Source organism: Capricornis sumatraensis, chromosome 1 (genome assembly GCF_032405125.1).
Source record: "Capricornis sumatraensis isolate serow.1 chromosome 1, serow.2, whole genome shotgun sequence".
NCBI lineage: Eukaryota > Metazoa > Chordata > Mammalia > Artiodactyla > Bovidae > Capricornis > Capricornis sumatraensis.
The window spans coordinates 58,688,841-58,712,074 of NC_091069.1; the positions used below are offsets into that span (position 1 = coordinate 58,688,841).

At 47.8% G+C, this 23,234-nt stretch overlaps 2 protein-coding genes across 2 annotated transcripts in view; one reads left to right on the plus strand and one right to left on the minus strand.

The window, feature by feature from the left end:
* Positions 1–672, plus strand: part of SMYD1 (SET and MYND domain containing 1) — a 42,267-nt gene extending 41,595 nt beyond the window's left edge. The window contains exon 9 of the mRNA XM_068979580.1: positions 514–672. Within this exon, the coding sequence (XP_068835681.1) occupies positions 514–672 (159 nt within the window). The remainder of the gene's footprint in view (positions 1–513) is intronic.
* Positions 673–11,080: 10,408 nt separating this feature from the next.
* Positions 11,081–16,876, minus strand: FABP1 (fatty acid binding protein 1). The gene is made up of 4 exons (XM_068977447.1): positions 16,679–16,876; positions 14,279–14,451; positions 12,001–12,093; positions 11,081–11,203 (listed from the first exon to the last, which is right to left on the minus strand). Exons 1-4 carry the CDS (start codon positions 16,743–16,745, stop codon positions 11,153–11,155), a joined length of 384 nt encoding a protein of 127 aa, XP_068833548.1. The 5' UTR covers positions 16,746–16,876; the 3' UTR covers positions 11,081–11,152.
* Positions 16,877–23,234: the final 6,358 nt, after the last annotated feature.

Here is a 23,234-nt window from a genome sequence, read left to right on the forward strand (position 1 = left end):
TCATTGTCACCATATTCACTGCTCTGACCTTAGCCCTGCAGCGAAGCCTGGCCCTTGATAAATATTTCTTGAATTAACATTAGGAGGGTGAGGGTTTTGCTATGTGTCACAGGCCTTAGTCTTCCTGGCACATTATAAAGTACAAGGGCATCTCACCCGTTTCATGTATGAACAACTTGAGGGCTGAAGGGATTAAGTCCCACAATGTTAGATGGGACTTCAGTGCAGGAGCCAAGGTTCAAACCCAGGTCCCCACCTGGCACTTCCTAAGAATAATCTCTGCTGAGAACCGTCCCTCAAGCTACTCTCTCAGTGGTTCGTGTGACTGCCTCTTCCAAACAAACGGAGCCCACTGTCAAGACATTCGATCCCCAGTGGATGAGTGTGAGTATACATGCGTGCATGTGTGTGCAGGGTGTATGTGTGTCCTTTCCAGTAGGGCCAACCTAAGTCAGAGACCGACATGTCCTGGGGCTTTGTCATCACAGTTTTTGATGTATCTGCGTCCCACAGGCCATGCGGATGCAGACGGAGATGGAACTGCGCATGTTCCGCCAGAACGAATTCATGTACCACAAGATGCGCGAGGCCGCCCTGAACAACCAACCCATGCAGGTCATGGCCGAGCCCAGCAATGAGCCGGCGCCAGCTTTGTTCCACAAGAAGCAATGAGGACCTGCGTGGTGGGGGAGGGGCGCCGTGGCTGGGGGACTGGGGAGACATCCTGGAGGTGGTGGGTTTCTGGGGAGACCCTTGATGAGGAAATCAGGGTAAAGGGCAACTGTTGCCATGGGAACGTACTGCTCTGTGATCCCTGGTGTCATTTTCTTTAACTTCAACTGAGTCCAATTCAGTTTAACTCTATCCCAGCCCAGCCCAGTCTAACTCATCCTACAAATGTTTATTGGGTGCTAGACCTTAGGTATAAAGAGGTCCCCAAGGTAACTGGGGAGAGGAAACATAAACAAAACACAGCGTGACAATAAATGCAATGGTAAGCTCTATGGAGAGAGGGTATGTGTCTAGGGTGTGTGTGTGTAGTCGTCGGGGGGTGGGGGTGGGTGGTCATGGAGGAGATGACCTCTGAGCTGAGAGTTGCAGGTACCTGGAGTCTCCGTTGTCTGCTCACCTATCTCTGCAGGTGTCTCAGGGATATTCAGGATTTGCTGACTGGAATGGGTGTTATTCAGTTTCCACAGGTGACTGTGGAGTTATGAAGAAGGGACTGTGTTTGGGCCATGTGGGTCCTACTCAGAGAACTAGAACCTCTTTAATAAGGGTACTATGCAGAAGGAGATGGAGGTTTGCTCAAGCCACTTGAGGCCTCAGTTTAAAGTCTGTGTTCCCAGGATTATTCTGAAACTACTTTTAGAACAGAGAGGGAGTGGCTCCCTTCTCCACCCTCTGTGTCAAGCCCTGTGATTCCCATGCTCTGGGAGTAGTTGGATATTAGCTGAGATTTCTCTGGCCCAAGTCTCAAGGGTGAAGCTGAGGGAAAAATTTGGAAACCCACCTACCTGATAATCATGGGTCCAGCAGAATTGGATATTTGATTTGGTTACATGTGCCTGGGTGGTCTATATCAGCTTAGACTTCATCACTGATGCCCAGGAAATCTCTATTTTTAGTTATGAATAATTATGACTTCTTTGGGTTAATTTCTTTCATTGTCCATACTCTGAGTTCTCTGCTTTTCTTACCAGAGACACTTCACACTTAGGTTGGGACCTCTTTGGGGGTATGATCAACTTGCTCTCATCTCCTGGGGAGCTGCTCTTGATTTTTCACTCAAAAGTGAGGGTCTTGGGAATCAACCAATCCAGCTGTCCCATTGGCCTGGGACAGTTGTCCTAATTGTGCTCTTGTATCTTCTGGGAGCCCAAACTTCTCACCAGTGTTTTGGGGGATCCTGGACCAAAACCCTCTTTTTGGGAGTGTCACCAAGTCTTCTATGTCCTTTGGAGCCACTCTTGACCCCAGAGCTCTGACTAACATCTTGAAGTCACATGATCCCCCCAGGACCTTTATTTGTCACCTGTGTCTAAAGAGTCACTTCTTCCATCCTTACACCCCTTCATCCTCAGAACAATCCACTACCTCCCTTGGAACCCAACAGTCCTGCCAGTGTGCCAAAATCTTTGTCCGAAGAGTTCTGCAAAGATGCCAACTCTTTGCAGAGTACTTGTACCTGGCACTTGGCTCTTTATTGAGGACACCTGCTTCTTTAGAACTTTCACTGGGAGAGTGACAGTTCTTCTAAGCCCACATACTACACGGCAAAGGATGGAACCAGCCCTCTCCCAGGGAGCCAACTGTGCCAGTTCAAATGGTCCGTCCCTCTTCTATTCCTAGTCTTCCTAGGTGGCCCTAGTGGTAAAAACTGGCCTGCCAATGCAGGAGACCCTGGTTTGATCCCTGGGTTGGGAAGATCCCCTGGAATAGGAAATGGAAACCCACTCTGGTATTCTTGCCTGGGAAATTTCATGGACGGAGGAACCTGGTGGGCTACAGTCCGTGGGGCCACAAAAAGTTGGACATGACTGACGTGACTTACCCTCATCTAAAACCTTCCTCCAAATCTCTTTCCTTCTTTGTCACTCTCATCTGGCACACTGCCAGTCATTCCCCAATATTCCTGGTCTGTTTCCCATCCCCTCTTCCTCAAATTAGGTGTCTGTCTTCCTTTTGGCCCATGCCCCCTTCCTTCAGAGTTCTGACCTAGATTAATTCAGCTGTCTTATTTTCCCTCCGTTGTACCTGGAGGTCTGTGCACAGCCAGGAAAATGGCACCTTTCATCACAGGTTCCTCCACAGACTTCTCTCCAATCTCGGCTGGCCTTGGGGTGCAGCCCAGACGTGCTCCCGTGCCCCTCACTGGCTCCCCCTTTGCCCAGTGGTTATTTCAGGTCTTCACTCCTGTTCTTGAGTTCTCTGCTTTCAGCAGGCCCTCAGTGTCTGCTTCATGGAGGGGCCAGGAGATGGGATTTCCTCAGGTTCCTCTTCCCACGTGGGTTCACACATGTCGTGTCTGTGCTTGTCCTTCCCGTCCCCGCCTCCTCACACCCCCTTCTCCTCCAAAGCCAAACTCTCCACCTGTGCCTGGGACTCCTGTCCCCTCCTGGGTCTTTGAACCTCGCTTCCCCTATATTCTCTCTCATCTTGGATTCTTCACATTTCTGGCTTATTTAAAGCAGTTAATTGATAGGTGGGGGACTCGTAATCTTTACGGTTAACTATTTTCTAAAAGGCTTTGTCTCCCATGTTTATTAACAACTCTTTTTAAAAAAAAAAATTTATTGATTTTGGCTGCATTGGGCTTTTTTTTTTTTGGCTGTGGCACATAAACTCTTACTTGAGCACATGGGATATATTTCCCTGACCAGGGATCGAACTCAGGCCCCCTGCATTGGGAGCATGGAGTCTTAGCCACTGTACCACCAGGGAAGTCCCTCTTTTAAAAAAATGCTATTTTAATTGTGGTAACAGTTACATAATATGAAGCATACTATTCTAACCGTATTTAACTGTACATTTCAGTGGCACTAAGTACATTCCCATTGTTGTGCTATTCTCACCATTGTCCATCTCCCAAATTTTTCACTTTCCTAAACCGAAGCTCTGTCCCCATTAAATACTAACTCCCCTCCCTGCCCTGCCCTGCATCTACCAATGTACTTTCTGGCCCTATGAATTTGACTGTTCTGGGTACCTTGTATAAGTGGAATCAGACAGTATTTGTCTGCACCTACTGTATACTGGAATTCAGCTTTCTTCACTTTTCATTTCTTCCTGAACCCGCTGCAGAATGAGCATGGCTCTTTCCAAGGTCGACTCTTGGCGGGACATGAACTTTGTATTATTTGGCTTCTCTGATTCAGTTGGCATCACAGCCCTTGATTTCTGGGCACCACATCCTTGTAATGATTCTCTGCTGAGATTTCTCTCCTGCCCTTGACAGGCTGGTATTTCCTAGAGCTGGTTTTGTTCATTCTGGTCACTCATCTCCCGCTGCACACCTTCCCCCAGGAGCTCAGCCAGGCTCTTTGTTTCCTCACTGCTTCAGGGCTTCCCTGATGGCCCAGATGGTAAAGAATCTGCCTGCAATGATGGAGACCCCGGTTCGATCCCTGGGTTGGGAAGATCCCCTGGAGAAAGGAATGGCAACTCACTCCAGTATTCTTGCCTGGAGAATCTCATGGACAGAGGAGCCTGGCGAGCTGAAGTTCACAGACTCGCAAAGAGTCAGCACTACTGAGTGACTAACACGTTCATACTTTTGAGGCTGATGGCCTTAAGTCTGTACCCTCTAACCTTGTTCTTGAACATGAGCCCCACATATCCTGTCAAATGATCTGCCCCTCAAACTCAGCATGTCCAAAAGGAAACTCTTTCTCTTTCCTTTCTCCCCACTCCTGCACCTGCTCCTCCTCAACGCCCATTGCCCCCACGGAGAGCATCTGACTACTGGTCTAGTTACTTCCTGAATGTCTACTTCATCTGAGATTTTAGTCGGAGCCACTTACTCACGAGTCCTTGGGTGACCCATGTCCTCCTGCGCCTCTCTGAGTTTTGAAACATTGTGTCTAAAATATGTGAAACCTATCACTCCTATTCATCTTTCAGCACCCACTTTGGAAATCACCCCTTCTGTAAAGCCCTTCCTGAAAGCTTTAGATTCAGCTGGCTGCCTGTCTGAGTCTGTCATATTACCCTTGAATCTCCCATCATAACATTCTCCTCATGACCTTATATCGCCTTTTTACTTGTCTGCCTCCTCCATCAGATTGTAAGCCTCTGAAGGGCAGGAGCTTTGTCCCTTTATTCATCTTTCTATCCCCAGAACCTAGCACAGGTCCCGGGACATAGTAGGCACTCAGTTAATATGTATTGAATGAATGATTAAGTGAATGAATTTGCTTAGATCAGAGCACAAGAGACATAGAACTGTGTATCTTGAGTTTTTATTATAGCAGTCCACAGAGGCTATTAAATTTCCATGTTTCCAACAAATGTGTGCAGCTTCTTTCTTTCTGACAGTCTGTTTAGAGCAGTGTTAATAGACCTCTCTGTCATGATGGAAATGTGTTTTATCTGTGTCCAGTACGGTAGCCACTAGCAACATGGGACAACTGAGAACCTGAAATGCATCTAGTATGAGTGAAGAACTGAACTTTTAACTACTTTATTTCAATGAAAATAGCCAATGTGGCTGGTGTCTACTGTATTTGTGCAGTTCTAGAGAATTCTTCAGTGTAGTTTTTAAGATCATGTGCACTGACACAAATTAAGTTCATATCAGTGGTCCTGATATTAGCTAGATGATGTTGGACTGGTTATTTCATCCATGCTTCAGTTTCATTATTTCTGCATACCATGGAGTGTTACTATAACAGATACGTTTTTATTTTTTATTTATTTAAAAAAATTTTTTTACAACAATCCGAATTATTGTAATTGAGATAGTTGTCCACCATGGGGAACTAGTTAATGTCCCCCAGAGTGAGGCAATTGAGGCTTTAGGAGTATCCATAGCCCCGATCATCTTGTCCATGTGTTTAGAAAAATAAGTAACATTCGTGCTCATATCAGGTATATATGTACAGCACTGGGTATGAATAATGGCACAAGTTCCTCCTTGTGCAGCTGTCAAAATATCTAAAGTCAATCTGTTTTGTAAAACCACCTTTCTAATTTGTGCTTGTTCAGCATTAAGAGCTGAAATAGCTTTTTGAGAATCTTGCAATGCCTGTTAAGTAAAATTAGTCAAAGTATCTACTCATAGCATAACATCTGTAGTTCCCAAAGAGGGAACAAACACTGCAGCCAATAATCATACCAGTGAAATATAGACCTTGCCCACCGAGTTTTAAGGTGGGGTAAACTAGCAGGCTTTTCTGAAAGTTCTGAAAATATAAAGCCATGAGTAAAGGCTAGACCTAGGGTGCATCTCCCTATCCAACCATGGGGAAGCCATGCCCATCGGTAAGAGCCACATATCCAGTAGGTTCCATTTGGAGCAAGCCAGCATGACTGAGATATCCAGTCCCAATTAGTGCCTGGCCACACAAAGGGAACACCTGAACTGGGGTTGGAAAACACGGGAATGATTATATTGCATATTTCCTGAGGCAAAAATCCCAATTGTTTCCAATCATTGTAATTAAGTTGGCGAACTTTTGGGGATGGCTCTGTTTGTTCCCAGCATATAGGGGCAGTAGATATTAGACATCCTTTTTTAGGAGTTAACCATATAACCTCATCTCATATTTGATAAACGTCAGGGAAAAAACCATTAGATCTAGACCTATTTGCCTTATGTGTAGCAAAATAGTCATTAAACCGAGACAATGTATAATCAAAATTAAAAGTCACGTTATGTCCATAGTTAAAGTACAAAGTGTTGCACCAGTCCATTTAAGGGTTGTTAGATGTCATCAGTTTAAGAAGAGGCATCACATATGATTGTTGTCAAAAAGTCTTTTCCTTGAAGTGGAGATGTTCACCATGGGAAGCCTTCCACTGATGAAGAGGGGAGTGCTCCATAGACCCAGCAGTTAGACGATTATGAAATGCTGCTTAGGAGTGAGCCCAGGACAGGAATGCATTTGTCTTGAGGATCAAACGGCAGAGTCAGGATTTTTGGAGTCAGCAGAAGTAGGCTCACATAGATTATCAGGCCCATCTGAAAGGTCTAAAGTCAGAGCATAGGAAGTAAAGACATAAAATGAAGTCACTTAGTTCCAGTCAAGGTGCCACCTCTTAACTCGAGTGTGATGTACCCACGAATCAATTCCTGGCACTCTGACAGCTCGGTTCCTGGCTCAAATAGAGGCTTGCTTGACTCAGAGGCTGGGTCAGGAGTCGTCTCCCAGAGTCCATTAATGCCTATTGAAAAGCTTTTGGCTCGTCCAGACAGTCCCATTACGGAAGCGGATTGGGAAGAAAGTGGGCCAGGAGCTTCAATAAGCATGGAGTAAGTTGTCTCTAGTGTTTCCAACCGGCCACCATTCACCATCCTCCAATGGATACCATGGCCACGCAGTATCACATAGGAAGACCAGGTGTGTCTTCTTTAAGCCCTGGGCATCAAATCTATCCCAGTTTTTCAGGATACAGTTCAAATGAGTGAGACTGGAATTGTTAGCTCCCATCTTGCCCTGAAGAATCCCAGACGAGCCCCCAAGATGAAAGGTTGTTGCTGAATCATGCAAAGAGGCCAGAATCCTTGGCCTCCGGAGGAGAAGAATTCAATCTGGGGCCAGAGACTAGGCTTGATCGCTCAGAGCTTTCATGTAATAAAATTTTATTAAAGTATAAAGGAGATAGAGAAAGCTTCTGATATAGACATCAGAAGGGTGTAGAAAGAGTACCCCGAGATACGTTTTTAAAAATATACGTCTCTTAGAACTGAGCCTGTCCCATCCTAAGTGGTCCATGAGCATTCCACCCATGCTTCTGTTGGGGTGTCCCTTTTCCTACTAAGAAAGTAGAGTTGAAGGACAGAGACGAGCAGTGGTGTGATAGACCAGCTCAAGACAGTCAGCCACACACACCTCTTCCCACCTCTGCATAGCATCACACTGATAACCTGCCATTGGCCTTGGTGGGAATATTTACGTCATGGTGATCGGTTGAACTTTAGAAGAACACATTAATTTGTAGTGTTATCAACCGATAAAAGTGGAGTTTGCTACATAGATACAGCAGAATAGATAGTTAGAAAGATCATTAAAGATTCAAGGGTGAACTCTGCATTCTGAAACCTCTGTCATCCAGTGCCACACCAAACAAATTTAAGACCTCTGATTACTACCCTTCATACTAAGCCTCTTGTCCACTGCCCCACAAGTGAACTGACAGGCATGTATTAAAGGCCAGATATAACCTTTAACCTGGATGGCTCAGGTTTACTTCTCTTAAGGACGCAGAAAGAAGTCAATAAGGAGATACTGGGGGAAGAATCTGTGTCTTGTCTTTCCCAGCTTCTAAATGCTTCTTCTAGAATGCCCACATTCCTTGGTTTGTGGTCCCCAGTCAGCAGGATATCACTCCTTCTCTGATCCTCTTGCCTGCCTCTTTCACTTAGAACTCTTGTGATTTCATTAGCCCCAGTGGGATAATCCAGGATAATCTTCCCATTTCAAGGTCTTCACTTTAATCATAGGGTCCATGACTCAGATCTGGCTACCACCTTTTTCTACGTGGTGTGTGAGTTAAGGACATTTCTCCATGTTTAAATAGGCTGGAAAAAAAATATCAGAGATTTCCCTGGTATCTTGTGGTTAAGAGTCCACCTTCCAATGCAGGGAACATGGATTCAATCCCTTGTCTGGGACCTAAGATCCCACATGCCTCAGGGCAACTAAGCCCGTTTACCGCAGCTGGAGAAAGCCTGTACACTGCAACAAAGATTCAGCACAACCAACATTTAAAAATAAATAAAAAACTAATTTAAAAAACTGTTTTAAAAAATCAAAAGAAGAACACATTAAAATGATATGAAATTCAAATTTCAGTGTTCAAAAATAAAGTTTCAGTAAGACACAGCCACACCTACCTGTTTGAGAATCATCTGTGGCTGCTTCAGTGTTAACCGCAGCAGAATTGGGGGGCTGTGGCAGATTCTGGGTGGCCCACAAAACTGAAAATATTTACTTTCTGGCTTTTTACAAAAGAAGTTTACTGATCCCTGTTATAGAGACTTGAATGCCATTTATGGAGTTTGACTCTCGTGTATAAGTCAGTGAATTGGGATGCATTATGACCAGTGCTGTGTTTTGGGAAGATGACAGTTTGTGGGATGAAGGTTCACAGGTAAGAGAGAGAGGCAGGGAGTTGCCATTGTGGCCTGTGATACTATGCAAGTAAAAAGTAATTGGGCTTCAGCTCCAGAAAAGGGAGGAGAGAAGGTGGGAAAGATGACAGAATCATTTGTTCATCAAGGTACTTTTTTTTTTCAGAAGTGAATTTCTGGAAATGTATTATTAAAAAAAAAACTTTATATTTTGTATTGGGGTATGACTGGTTAACAATGTGATAGTTTTAGGTGAACAGCAGAGGGACTCAGCCATACATACACATGTATCCCTTCTCCCTGAACTCCCCTCCATCCAGGCTTCCACATAACATTGAGCAGAGTTCCCTGTGCTGTAGGTCTTTGTTAGTTATCCATTTTAAATACAGCAGTGGGTACATGTCCCTCCCAAACTCCCTAAATATCCCTTCCCCCCACTCTTCCTCCTGGCAACCATAAGTGTATTCTCTAAGTCTCATCAAGGCGCATTTGTTGAGAGATTTCTGTGGGCTGGGTGCAGTTCTGAGAGCTGAGGGATGTAAGATAGAAATTCCAGAGCTTGGCAGCTCTCTGGCTGGCTCAAACAACTGACGTTTGTTATCTTAGAGTTCTGGAGTCCAGAACTTGAACATCAAGGTGAACAAGTCTCTGCTCCTTTTACGGGAGGTAGGAAAGGATCTTGTCCCGGTCTCTCTCCTGGTTTTTGCTAGTTCCTCAGCTTGTGGTTGCATAACTCCAGTCTCCACACGGCATACTCCCTGTGCGCATGTTTCCATTTCCATAAACTTCTGCTTTTTTTTTTCTTTTAATTTAACTGTGCTAGGTCTTAGCAAGAGGAATCTTTGTTGTGGCATGCATGCAAGATCTTTACCTGTAGTGTATGAGATCTAGTTCCCTGATGAGGGATTGAACCCGGGCCCCTTGCATTGGGAGCGTGGAGTCTTAACCCCTAGATCACCAGGGAAGCCCTCATCTTGCTTCTTCTTGTACTCAATCATTTCCAAATCCTTACAAGTCCATGGACGGTAGCCTGCCACAATCCTCTGTCCATGGGATTCTCCAGGCAAGAATAGTGGAGTGCATTGCCATGTCCTCCTCCAGGGGATCTTCCCAACACAGGGATCAAACTCATGTCTCCTGCATTGGCAGGCAGATTCTTTACCATTGAGTCACCTGGGAAGCTCGAAGTCCCCATACATTTGTCATTTTTATAAGAATACCAGCCATATTGGATTAGCGGCCTGCCGTACTCCAGCATGACCTCGTTTTACTTACCTAGTTACATCTGCAATGGCTATGGCTGAACAAGAAAGGAATGGCAACCCACTCCAGTATTCTTGCCTGGAGAATCCCAGGGACAGAGGCGCCTAATGGGCTGCCGTCTGTGGGGTCGCACAGAGTTGGACACGACTGAAGTGACTTAGCAGTTACATCTGCAATGGCTATGGCTGAACAAGAAAGGTCACAATCAGAGGCTGAGGGTTAGGACTCTGACATGTGAGTTTTGGGGAGATGCAACTCAACTCATAACAGTTACCAGAGCCCGGTACAAGGTACCGTTTGGGGAAACACCCCTCTTCTCTCTTAATCTGCTTTGCCCACAGCCCAGAAGGACTTTCTAGAGGTTTCTCTGTCCACTTCTGGCACTCCCTAGAGGGAGAATTGTCCATTGGGTGGTTCAGGGCCTGCTCCTTTTGTTCATGTCCCCAGGTGGGTGGGGCTGGTGGGGCTGCCAAGGCCACACTTGTGGGCATGGCTTCCCTTTGCCTGTCCAGAGATCCTGCTCTCTCTGCCCACGTGGGAGTGACCTAGTCCACCACACAGCCTCATGCTCCAGCTCCTTGCTGTGTGGCTGTCCAGTGGGACATGTCGTTCCAGGGCTGGTCTACAGATCCGGCCACATCATGTGTTCCTTATAGGGTTGCCTGAGTTGACAGCCTGGGATCTGCTTTCAGGGTGAGAATCAGACCTAACCCCGCAGGATGTAACATGTAGATGGTCAAGATTTAACAAAACTAGAGGTGATCAGTGTTCAAGAACTCCGTCAAGGAAAAGCCATCAAGAAGAAAGGACGTTTTGGGGACTTCCTGGGTGGTCCAGTGGCTAAGACTCCCAATGCAGGGGGCCCGGGTTCGATTCATGCATGCTACAACTAAGCTGGTGAAGCCAAATAAACAAAAAGAAATATTAAAAAAAAAAAGAAAGGCAACACCGGGTCCATTTCTCTCTCAGTCTCTCTCCTTTACCTCCCCATCCCCTTCCTCCTTTAAGCAAAAAGAAGACATTTTTTTCTTAAAACAAAGTTCACTTTATTACATTAGTTGTACACACTAAAAGAATATGAAATGCAGACTTTGTCTAAATTCTCTTGCTGACTCTCTTGAAGACAATGTCGCCCTTTGTCATGGTCTGAAAGCCAGAAAAGAAATCATGAAATATTCATCTGATGTAGAATTATAAAGGATAGTTAAGCCCCCAGTATGCTAATATACACAGCAACTCAGAGATGCCTCTGTTCTCGATAGGACCAGAGGAAGGATCAGCAATCTTTTCTAAAATCCCATGCCAAGTCTTTATCCCTTCCTCACACGCAGAGCTGTCCTGCCTTTTACAGAATTCCTTTCTGCATCAATGACTTATAGCAAGACCAGTTCAATCCAATTCAATTTCTCAACATTTCATTGAACACTTCTTGCTCTTGCTCATTCTCTAACTTGTGTCTGACTCTTTGCGACCCCATGGGCTGTAGTCTGCCAGGCTCCTCTGTCCACAGGATCCTCCAGGCAAGAATACTGGAGTGGGTTGCCATTTCCTTCTCCACAGGTGCCTTATTGGCATTCATTGCAAGATGGTAAGAAATGTACAAAGCCCCTCCGTCTGTAATGAGAGTGGCTCCTCCTAGGGTTGTGCAGTGTATCACCATGGATATCAGCCTCGTGAGACAGATCCAGTTCAGAGGAACCCTAGCCCTGCCATTTCCTGGCTGTATGCTGCCTCAGTTTCCACATTTAGGAAATTCAGCATTGGTGGGAAGATTCGAGAGAATGTGTGAAACTGCCTGGGGCACAAAGGATGCTCAGGGAGTAGTAGCAGAGACTGAGCCTAGGAAACCGTCACTGCTCTTCACGTCTCCCCTGACCCCCGACTACCCACCTCCCCACCCAGCCCCAAGTACTAGGACCCCCAAGCTGAGAGTGCAGACTTACACTGGTAACAGTGTCACCACTGAATTCAGTCACAGACTTGATGCCCTTGAAAGTCGTCACCAGTTTATTATCACCTTCCAGCTGAACCACCGCCTGTAGGGGACAGAAGAAATAGCCTGTGAGGAGGGGTCCAAGAGGGAGTAACTCTCTCGCTAATGAGATTGGCTCTCTGGCATGGGACTCTGCTTACAGCAACCAAACCCCCTTCCCTGGCTCTGAACAGAAGTGAGGTCATGTAAGAACTGAAGAAAACGGCAGGGCTTCTTTTGTCAGACTTTTCATTTATGGGCTGGGATCCAGGAGTTAGCATAGGATGGCTAAGAGGTCTCAAATCAAACACTAAAATAAAATCAAGTAACAATTCTCCAAGTTAATGGAGGGAGAAAGTAATAAGATTCCAAACACCGGCCGTTTGGGAGAACACCTGTCTTGGTTTTGTGTTACGTTATGTTATTCCTTCTAGCACCTTCATCTTTCCTCTTGTGGTCTCCTTTTCACACATCCGGGGAGACGTAACGGAAACCCAGCAGGGAGCAGAAGATACTGGCCAAGGTTAAAATTTGCCTCCAAGATGGACAGCTGGAAAGGGCCATGACAGCTTGCCCCTTACTGTAGGCGGATAAGAGAGTTTCCCTTCTAAAATTTATCATAGGTTTCCTGACCTGTAATGTTTTATCTGGGGAAGCAGAAGTCAAGAGCCACTAGAAAAGGTTAAAAAAAAAAAAAAAAAAGACCAATGGTTGTGCTGAGATAGATGCACAAAGTTTTCTGGGGTCGGGGATGCTGGGGGAGAGAAGTGAGGATCTCTTCTCGGTGGTATTGGTGACGCTAGTATTGGCATGTGGGGTTTGGGAGGGAGGAATAGAGACCCTTTGTGAGGGGCACCCCCTTGCCTGGATCTCCCTGCCACCCCCTGCCCACCACTCACACATCCTACCCCCAGCTTGAGTTGCATACCTTATCCACAGCCCAGTAGAGGTGATGCTAGCTTACCCACTATCTTTGCTCTGGGAAGTGACTGTGCCCATTTCACAGATGAGGTAGTGAAGACCAGGAGTCACTGACCAACCTGCAAGTCTTGATCTGAAGGCCTGCCTGGGGCCTTGGTTCTCTGGTATAGCCAGCACCTCCTTCAGGAAGTCCCTCCCCATGAGCACCAGCTCTAGGCTCAGCAAAGCCATTTCTTTAGGCTGAGGGATGAACTGAGGGCTCTATTAAGGTTTTGCACTGACTCCCACTTGCTTGTTTCTGGGCCTGGGAGAATCTGAATCTTAGACTCCTGCTCCGGGCCTAGTTCCCCCATACCCTCCACATGGGAGAGCTCAAATTCTCCTCTAGTCAAAGCTATGGTTTTTCCAGTAGTCATGTATGGATATTAGAGTTGGACCATAAAGAAGACTGAGTGCCAAAAAATTGATGCTTTTGAACTGTAGTGCTGGAGAAGACTCTTGAGCGTCCCTTAGAGTGCACAGAGATCAAACCAGTCCATCCTAAAGGAAATCAGTCCTGAATATTCATTGGAAGGACTGATGCTGAAGCTGAAGCTCCAATACTTTGGCCATCTGATGTGAAGAGCCAACTCTTGGGAAAAGACCCTGATGCTGGGAAAGACTGAAGGCAAGAGGAGAAGGGGGCTACAGAAGATGAGATGGTTGGATGGCATCACTGACTTCAAAGGACAAACTCAGGGAGATAGTGAAGGACAGGGGAGCCAGGTGTGCTGAAGTCCATGGGGTCACAAAGAGTCGGACGTGACTGAGCAACTGAACAGCAATAACAGATTCTCAGGCCAGAGTTCCTCCAGGAGGTCCCAGGAAACTGACACCTTCCCTAAGAGCTTCTTTCTCAAGAGCTGGTTTATTTATTTATTTTTAATTGGAGGATAATTGCTTTACAACATTGTGTTTTTTGCTTGTGTGTTCAGTCACTCAGTTGTGTCTGACTCTGCAACACCATAGACTATAGCCTGCCAGGCTCCTCTGTCCATGGGACTTCCCAGACATGAATACTGGAGTGGGTTGCCATTTCTTCCTGACCCAGGGATCGAACCTGCGTCTCCTATGTCCCCTGCATTGCTGGTGGATTCTTTATCCACTGAACCATGTGGAGACAGTATTGTCTTGGTTTCTGCTATCTGCCTTTTCACCCCAGCTGTGGGTTCAGAGATAGGGTCTCAGCAGTAGGAATTGTGAGCTGGGAGCCTTGAGGGAGGAAGCCTGGGGCCAGGCTCCAGGAAAAGTTCTGGAAGCAGAGGGTGACTGGAGGGGGTGCCTCATACCTTGATCTTCTCCCCAGTCATGAACTCCATCTCACACTCCTCCCCCAAGGTGAACTCATTCTGGATGACTTTGGAGCCAGCGGTGATGATGAACTTGAAGTGCTTCCCATTCTGCACGATTTCCGACACCCCCTTGACATCCTTCCCCTTCTGGATGATGTCATCGGGCATCCCTGGAGGGAAGCATTGAAGGTTTAGGGGTGGGTAGAAGTGGGAGTGGGGCATCCTGGTGGCTCAGTCGGTAGAGAATCTGCCTACAGTGCAGGAGACCCAGGTTGGATCCCTGGGCTGGGAAGATCACCTGGAGAAGGAAATGGTTACCCACCCCAGTATTCTTGCCTGCAGAGTCCCAAGGACAGAGGACCCTGGTGGCTGACAGTCCATGGGAGTGGAACCACTAAACAGCAGAGGTGGGACCTGCAAGCTGGTGGTCACAAGAGAAACCCCGTGGTGAGAAGGGGGAGGAGAGATCCCTGAGGCCTTGGCACTTCCTGGAGCCCTGTGAGCAAACTGAGCTTCGACCTCTGAAAGGGAAGGTCAGTGGCCTGACTTGGCCTGACCTCAGGTGCCCACTATCTTGCCAGTTTGGTTTGTTAAAAGAAGAAAAAATCACTTCTCTGCCTTGGGGAAGCTTTCCTCGTCTGAGCACCTGCTTCTTACTCGCTCTCCCTCCTCCGTCCTCCCTGTTTAAAGCTCAGAGACTTTGCTCTTTGAGACTAAGTATTTTTTTCCTCCACACTCAGGGTGACCATCAGCTTGTCTCCCAAGCCAGGTCCCTCCTGAGAGTGAAAGGGAAGCTCTTAAAAATTATGCCAGGATGGGAGGGAGATTCAAGGGGAAAGGGATATACATGCACTTATGGCTGATTCATGCTGATGTATGACAGAAACCAACACTACATTGTAAAGCAATTATCCTCCAATAAAAAAAATTAATTAAAAAATTATTCAGGGACAAGAGGCATCACAGCGGAATCGTGCCTGGCAAGCCTATGCCCCCCATCCCTACCTCCACCTCTGCCATCAAGGCTTTTAAGGAAGATGGACCAGGAGTCCCTTCTCTGGGGCCAGAGTGTGGTGAATATCAGAGTCCCAGTGCTGTCATATGAACTGAGGCTCAGGAAAACCCGGTGCACTGACAGTGATGGGGAGGCTCCTGTTGCCAGGTGAGGGGTGCAGGGACAAGAGGTGTTGTGTTGTGTCCTACAGGAGAAGATCCCAGCTCTCAGCCGCCCCAAAAGGCTTCTTATCTCTGCCTTTGCTATCTTTCCCACCGCCTCCTGCTCAGCCCTCTTCCTTGTCTCCCCACCCCATTTGCTTCCTCCCGCGGTAGCACAATCTCCTCCTCCAGCCCCCAGGGGACACCTTCTCATCTCCCAAGGCCCAAGGCTCACCTTCGCTCCTACCAAGCCTTCCCCTGACACCCCCCCACGGCCGCCACATCCTCCTGTAAGTGACTCAGTGGGGTGGGTGGGTGACAGGGATTTAAAGAGGGGTCCCTGGGAACTAGTGCTGGCTTTATATGTCAACTCGGTTTGGGATTATGATCTGTGTGACCCCGGTTGGCATTAGTTGCTCTTTCAAGGCCTTCATTGCCTTGCCTGTAAAATGGGAAAAATAATAGTGCCGAGCTCAGAGTTTTTGGTGAGGACTCAACCTGGTGGCTCATACAGTAAAGAATCGGCCTGCTATGCGGGAGACCTAGGTTCGATCCCTGGGTCCAGAAGATCCCCTGGAGAAGGGAATGGCAACCCACTCCAGTATTCTTGCCTGGAGAATTCCATGGACAGAGGAACCTGGCAGGCCACAGTCCACGAGGTTGAAAAGAGTTGGACACGACTGAATGAGAGGAAGCTAACAACAGGAAGTTGCCTGTCTGGGGCTTTAGCACGAGGTCTGGCGCTGAGTCAACACTCAGGACACATTAGGAGAGGCTATGTTGCATTCATTTCTTCTCTTTTTTCTTTCTCCAAATTGTGACCTTGGAAATGTGGCTCATTATCTGTCTTTGCGGTATCTGCTCAGCACAGCACTCTGCTCAGCGTAGCACTCTGCTCAGCTTAGCACTCTGCTTAGCGTGTGGTTGGCCTTGAATCAAAGTTAGTTAGAAGAATGAAGAAAGGAATGAGTGAGTGAATGAACATGGTCACTCAGTGAGGTGGCCGTGGAGGCGGCTTCAGTCTAGATCAGATCTTAGTTCAGTGCCATTCCCACTTTCCTAAGGCACAGTCTTGTCCAGGGAGGAATAGCCCCAAACTGCACAGGGAACCTGCAGAACATGATTCCAAATCTGCATGAAGCTTGAACTGCTCCTCCTGTCTGACTTCAGGACCCTGACTGGCCACCACCTGCAGGGCCAAGCCTTCATGGCCGTGATCCCCAGCCTTGGCCCAGCACTCACCGACTGCCTTCATGAAGGCCTCGTAGTTCTCCTGGGTCTGGACTTGGTATTTGCCGGAGAAGTTCATGGTGGCGGTGAGGCTCTCTTCACAGCTGATCCAACAGCTCTTCTGGCAGGGCTGCCAGTGTGGGCTGGTGTGGGCTAATTTATAGGGGGCTCCTTCCTCTCCAAAAGTCGGTCACAAGTCATCAGCTGTCGTCTCCTTTATGGCCAGGGTCAAACATTAACTCTTGAGAGCAATGGTCAACGATAAAAAACAGGATGGGCCTGGCAGCAGATTGCTCCAATTCAGCAAACATTGGTGAGTGTCAATCAGGTGCAAAGCCCTACAGCCCTGCAGCCTTTAAGGTGCTACTTTCCTGTGAAGTGTGTGTGTGTGTGTGTGTGTGTGTGTGTGTGTGCGCGCGCGCGCGTGCATACATTCCTATTGTTGTTGTTTAGTCGCTCAGTTGTTTCCGACTCTTTGTGACCCCATGGACTGTACCCCACCAGCTTCCTCCGTCCATGGGATTTCCCAGGTAAGAATACTGAAGTGGGTTGCCATCTCCTTCTCCAGGCAATCTTCCCAACCCAGGGATCAAACCCTGGTCTCCTGCATTGGCAGGCAGATTCTTTACCACTGAGCCACCAGAGAAGCCCATACATACCTATACACACAAACCTGCATGTGTTTGCATGTTCACATGTATGTATACACGTATACATGTGTGTGTGTGTGTGTGTGTGTGTGTGTGTTGGGGTCTAAATCTAGATGCTCCAAGAAAAATACCAAAGAATCCCTTCAGTCTCAAAATGTCACTTTAGTTACATAAACTTTCGATCTCTTCCCATCTTTAAAAATTTTTTTAAATTAATTTATTAGAGGATAATTGCTTTATAGTATTATGTTAGTTTACATACTGTACACTAAGTTGCTGGACAACATCGTGAATCAGCTGTAAGTACACATATATCCCCTCTTTCTTAAGCCCACCCCTCTAGGTCATCACAGAGCACTGAGCTGAGCTTCCTGTACTATACAGCAGCTTCCCTTTAGCTGTCTATTTTGCACATGGTAGTGTATATATATGTTAATGCTACTCTCTCAGTTCGTCCCCACTCTCCTTCCCCCACTATGTCCATAAAGTCTTCCCATCTTTTTCTTCAGACAAACTTAGTTTTTACAAACCTGTCAGCAGCCCCTAGAGCTGCTTTGTATTCTGGGAATCTCTCCTTGATGCCCACAGGTGCACAGTCTCCTTTCGGAAGTGCAAAAGGATACCTTTAAATCAGACATGTGGAAACTGAGATGCATTTAATTAGCCAGAGACTAGTTAGGAGAAAGAAGAGGGTAGGACCTCCTGGATCAACTGAACCTATCGGGGTATCCATGCCTCCCTGTTGGCTTCCACGGGGCTCCCTCTGCCTCACTTTTCTTCTCCCCTTGGTCATCTTCTCTGTGAATCCTCTGGGCTCAGAGAGCACGTTGCAAATATCTATATTCTCATTCCTACTGGGATTTTTTTTCTCTAAGTCCTCTTTTCCACTGTACATTTTTTTTGGTATTCCCAACACACAGGCACATAGTCAACGTCCAGTGAATGATGAGTCAGCAAATAGAAACGGTCAGCAGACAATGAGGCCACCTTGTTTCTCGTTAAATAAAAACAAGAGATAGAGTAGTCAGGTTGGTCTGCCCTATCAAACTACTGAATCGTTGGGGCTGGGCAGCCAGGAGATTGGTGTGTGTGTGTGTGTGTGTGTGTGTGTGTGTGTTACAGATTTGCGCCTGGCTGAAAGTTTAGCATGGGCGGATGTGAATAGGGCTGGTACTGTGGACCCCAGGTCCAAGAGCCAGTGACAGTCTTCCCACCCCTGTGGTCTCTCTCCCTTCTCTGCAGTCCTGGTCTGCCATTCCAGCTCGAGTCTGAGTGGATGGTGGGAGATTTCAGGCAGAGCTCTCTCTGTTTGCTGGATAGTTCTCTCCCCTGCTGGGGGATCCTATCTGGTCTTACTTGTAGCATAGTCACCAAGGTGCTCACTTTCTCATCTGCCAAACTGGCAGCCCTCCCCACCAGAACTCTGCACCCCAGAACTTGCTGGGCTGCTGGGCCATCTGCTCCGCAAGCCTAGAAGCCCTCAGGTTCTGACTGTGCATGAGGTAGGGGACCCGTGAGTAGCTGAGGACTCATGACAGGGGACACCGGTGCCCCAGAGCAAGACTAACAGGGTGTGTCAGCCCGTGGTAATGGTGCGTTCCCTTACCTCCAGCCCTCTCACAATACTTTCCCAAACTTCCAGAGTTCAGACCTGTTGATCCAGCAGAGCACCTTAGAAGTCCACGTGCTCATGCCAGAGCCTGGCTTTCCTGGCAGGTGCCCTAGCATACATCCTGCCACGGGGAGATCACTACCTACCGAGCAGTGTGGGCAGGCGGTAGTGGCTGACGTGCCCGAGGATCTGGCACGAGTAAACCTTTTCCTTCAAGTGCAGAGGCGGGCTCTGCTCTGCCCTCCCTCTGACAGTGCCTGGGACACAATGTGCTTTCCAGGCCACAAGTCAGCACGGTCCCTGGAGAACGTTAAGCAGCAGACTTGTATGCTGAGAACTCACAGCCATTTTTAGTCACCATGAATGCCCTGCCACTGGGATGGAAGTGGGGAAAATGGCTCAGAGAGGATGACGGCACAGCCTCCGCTTGTCTTGTTCTGAACTTTAATTGTGTGAGTCACTTAGTTGTGTCCAACCCTTTGCCACTGTATGGACTATAGCTCACCGGGCTCCTCTGTTCATGGAATCCTCCAGGCAAAAATACTGGAGTGAGTTGCCATGCCTTCCTCAAGGGAATCCTCCCAACCTGACCCAGGGATTGAACCCAGGTCTCCTGCACTACAGGCAGATTCTTTACCATCTTAGCCACCGGGAAACCTTAGGTTCCTTTAAATATGTCTCATTGTACTGAGGGTCTCCACCAGGTGGGACGATGGTTTTTGAGGGAGGGTGGGGGTGGGATATGTAAGGAAGTAAACGGAGAAGGGCATGGCAACCCAGTCCAGTATTCTTGCCTGGAGAATCCCATGGGCAGAGGAGAGGAGCCTGATGTCCTACAGTTCATGGGGTCTCAAAGAGTTGGATACGACTGAAGCAACTGAACACACACACACACAAAGAAGTAAAATCCATTATCTCAAGAACTGGAATCAGAATTCATCTCAGAGAGGAAACTCTGTGTGTGTGTGTGTGTGTGTGTGTGTGTGTGTGTGTGTGTGTAAGACAGAGACAATGATCAGATAAGCTGCTTGGGAGAGAGAGCAAGGGAGCTGGGGAGGTGTTCAGTGAGGCTGAGATGATGAAGCAGGGCTGTGCTGATCAGGAGATGTAGAGAGAGACACTGGTTGCATCTTCTTTCTCTCTCCTGGATGGTTGGAGAGAGGAGAGAACAGGGCAGCATGCAGAAAGGAGAGGGGCCAGCAAGAGGGTATGGGGTGACAGGTCACTAAGGCACCCCCAGGCACAGGGAGGTTTCTAGGAGGACTGACGTTGAATCTGAAGCTGCTTATTTGCTGCCAAGTGAATCCCCATCCATCTTTCTTTAATTATCTCTCCAGCTACCTCCATGTTACAGTAAAGTATAATTCTTGCATCAGTAGATGTGCAAGAGGAAAATGATGAGGGGCTGAGCTTCACTTCTGGGTTGATATAATGGAGCCAAGACGGCACAGTGAAAACAAGAAGTACTGAGAACAGCACCTGGTACTGAAAGCAAGAAATACTGAGAACAGCATGTGGTACTGAAAACGGTACCAGGAAGACCAGTGGCCAAGGGATGCAATCCCTCAGGGATCTCCCAAGATCTTAGGTTGGGTTTAGGAGAAATTCAAGCTAATTTTGTTCAAATCCCAGAGGACCATCCAATCTCTGCTGGCATCTGGGTTACATAGGCTATTGTTGTTTAGCTGCTCCGTCATACCTGACCCTCTGCAACCTCGGGGACTGTAGCCCACCAAACTCCTTTCTTCATGGGATTCTCCAGGCAAGAGTACTGGAGTGGATTGCCATTTCCTTCTCCCTGGGATCTTCCCAACTCAGGGATCAAACCCAAATCCCCTGCATTGGCAGGCAGATTCTTTACCACCGAGCCATCAGGGAAGTGCATGTAGGCTAATGCCCACAGGCTGACAGCTGGCATGTGTCTGTCTAATGACTGTGCGGTGGTTGAGCCTTGGCCTAAATTCATTTATACCTGAGACCTCCTCCCACCTTAAAACCCTCCCTGCTCTATCGGGAGGACTACTGGCAGTGCCCTGGACACACCACACTCTCGTATGCAGTCATGCCTGCCTAACACCCCTCCTCGGGCAAAAGGATACCTGACATAAATTCCACATCTGGACTCTCCCCTTAACCACGAAAGTCAAATGCCACACCCACAGCGCTGCTCAGTGGGCCCCAAGGTGGAGAGGGGGACAGAACATCATAAAATTTTCTTCATAGGGCAGGACAGTATCAGTCCCAGAGACTTCTCAGGAAGCCTGGATTGGCTACCTTTTCTGGTGTCTGAGGGAGAGCAGTGCCTAAGAACCAACTCCCTACCTGCCCTGCATTCCCTGCCTCCCCATCCAGGCAGCACTGAGTGTGACCGGCTCAGAAACTGGGCAAGGGGCTGGCCTAGCTGCTGGAGACCCTACAGCCCCCACGTGAAGGGACAGCCTGACAGAGGCATGTGGACTAAGACTGCAGATATGAACCAAGGACTTCTGCCCTCCCCCAGATGCAAGACAGGGAGCCTCTCAGGCCGCCCCTGATAGCCTGCTCTTGGCTACTCTGTGTGTGTGTGTGTGTGTGTGTGTGTGTCTTGAAGCCACAGAGATTAGTGGCCACTGCAAATTTTAACACTTGTAAATGTTTTCCATAAAATTAAAAAGGGTAATGACATTTCTCACCCATGAGCTAAGTAAACACAAAAGGAGATAAGTCCAATTGTGATGACAAAGTTCAACTGGCTTCCAAGAAGAAAAAAAAAATGACTCCTATTTCACAGGCTCAGCTTCTGATTTTTGTCCACTCAGAGACTGCAGCCCCCTTCGAGCCCCACCAGACATTCTTTCTCCTTACTTTCCCTACTAGATGAGCAGTGTGGAGGCATGGGGGCAGGGACAGCCTCTTGGCAGCCAGAAGAAGACCGCCATTCATTTGAGGCCAAGCTCCTCTGCCCTTGGATCTGACCCCAGGATGCCTGCAGCTCCAGTTTGCCCAATTTCCTGGGTGTTTTGGGAGATGCCACATGAGCCATACTTCTTTAGAGGCAGGGCTGCAGGAGGGGAAGGACTCGAGTTTGAGTCTAGCTCTCCTGGCTAACAGATGTGCGACCCTGAACAAAAGCACCGAGCTTCTCTGGGGCTCCACTTACTTATCTGTTGAATGATCCTGACAGTCTCTGCCTCCTGAAAACACGGTGTCAACCTGTGTCACCTTCAGGAATGTGAAGCTCCTATCAGAGGCAGGGGTCACAGCACTTTGCATCTGCTTCTGCTGGGTGTCCAGAGGTATCTCAGCTCAAGACCAACTTTTATGTTGATCTGACTTGAGGACAGGGCTTCCCAGGTGGTTCAGTGTTAAAGAATCCCCGCTGCCAATGCAGGAGACGATGAAAGTTCGATCCCTGGGTCTGGAAGATCCCCTGGAGGAGGACATGACAATCCACTCCAGTATTCTTCCCTGGGAAATCCCATAGACAGAGGAGCCTGGTGGGCTGGCTATAGTCCATGGGGTTGCAAAGAGTTGGATGTGACTGAGCATACACACACACGCAAAACTTGAGGACAAGCTTCCTTCCCATCTCCCTGGGCCAGTGGGTAATGTCTCTAGCTGCTCCAGGCTCAGCTCACTGCTTACTGCTCCAACGTTCAGTTCGTACAGAGGTCCTGGCGTCAAGGGATTTTTCTTTCTTTTCTTGCAACCTCAGCTGTACATCAGAAACACTGTTATGGTTCAAGCAGCAGGTTCATCCTGAGGGAAGACTTCGTATCAGCTTCGTCGGCCATGTCATTGCTCCTGCAAGTCTCTTCTTTCTGTCACGTGCCTTTTCAGATCCTTTGGGTGGGATTTCAGGATGTACATCCTTCGACAAAAGTGTTTAAAACACCTTCGTAAGCCTTGCTCATCATATTCTATTCTGTCTCTTCAATCGCTGTAAACTCCTTAAAGTATCTCATCCTACGGCTTCCCTGGTGGTCCAGTGGTTAAGAATCCACTTTGCAATTCAGGGGACGCGGATTCCATCCCTGGATGGGAAACTAAGATCCCATATACTGAGGAACAACTAAGCCCATGCACCACAAGTAGAGAGACCCCGTGCGCTGCAGTTACTGAAACCCACATGCTTTAGTGCTGGCACGACACAACTAGAGAGCCCACGAGCTGCAACTCCTGAGCCTGTGAGCCACAGCTAGAGAGTCTGTGCGCTGCAATGCAAGATCCTACATGCCACAACCAAGACCTGATCCAGTCCAATAAATGACATGCAACATAAATAAATGTTAAAAAAAGAACGCCCTCCTATAGCAACTGTCCAGTA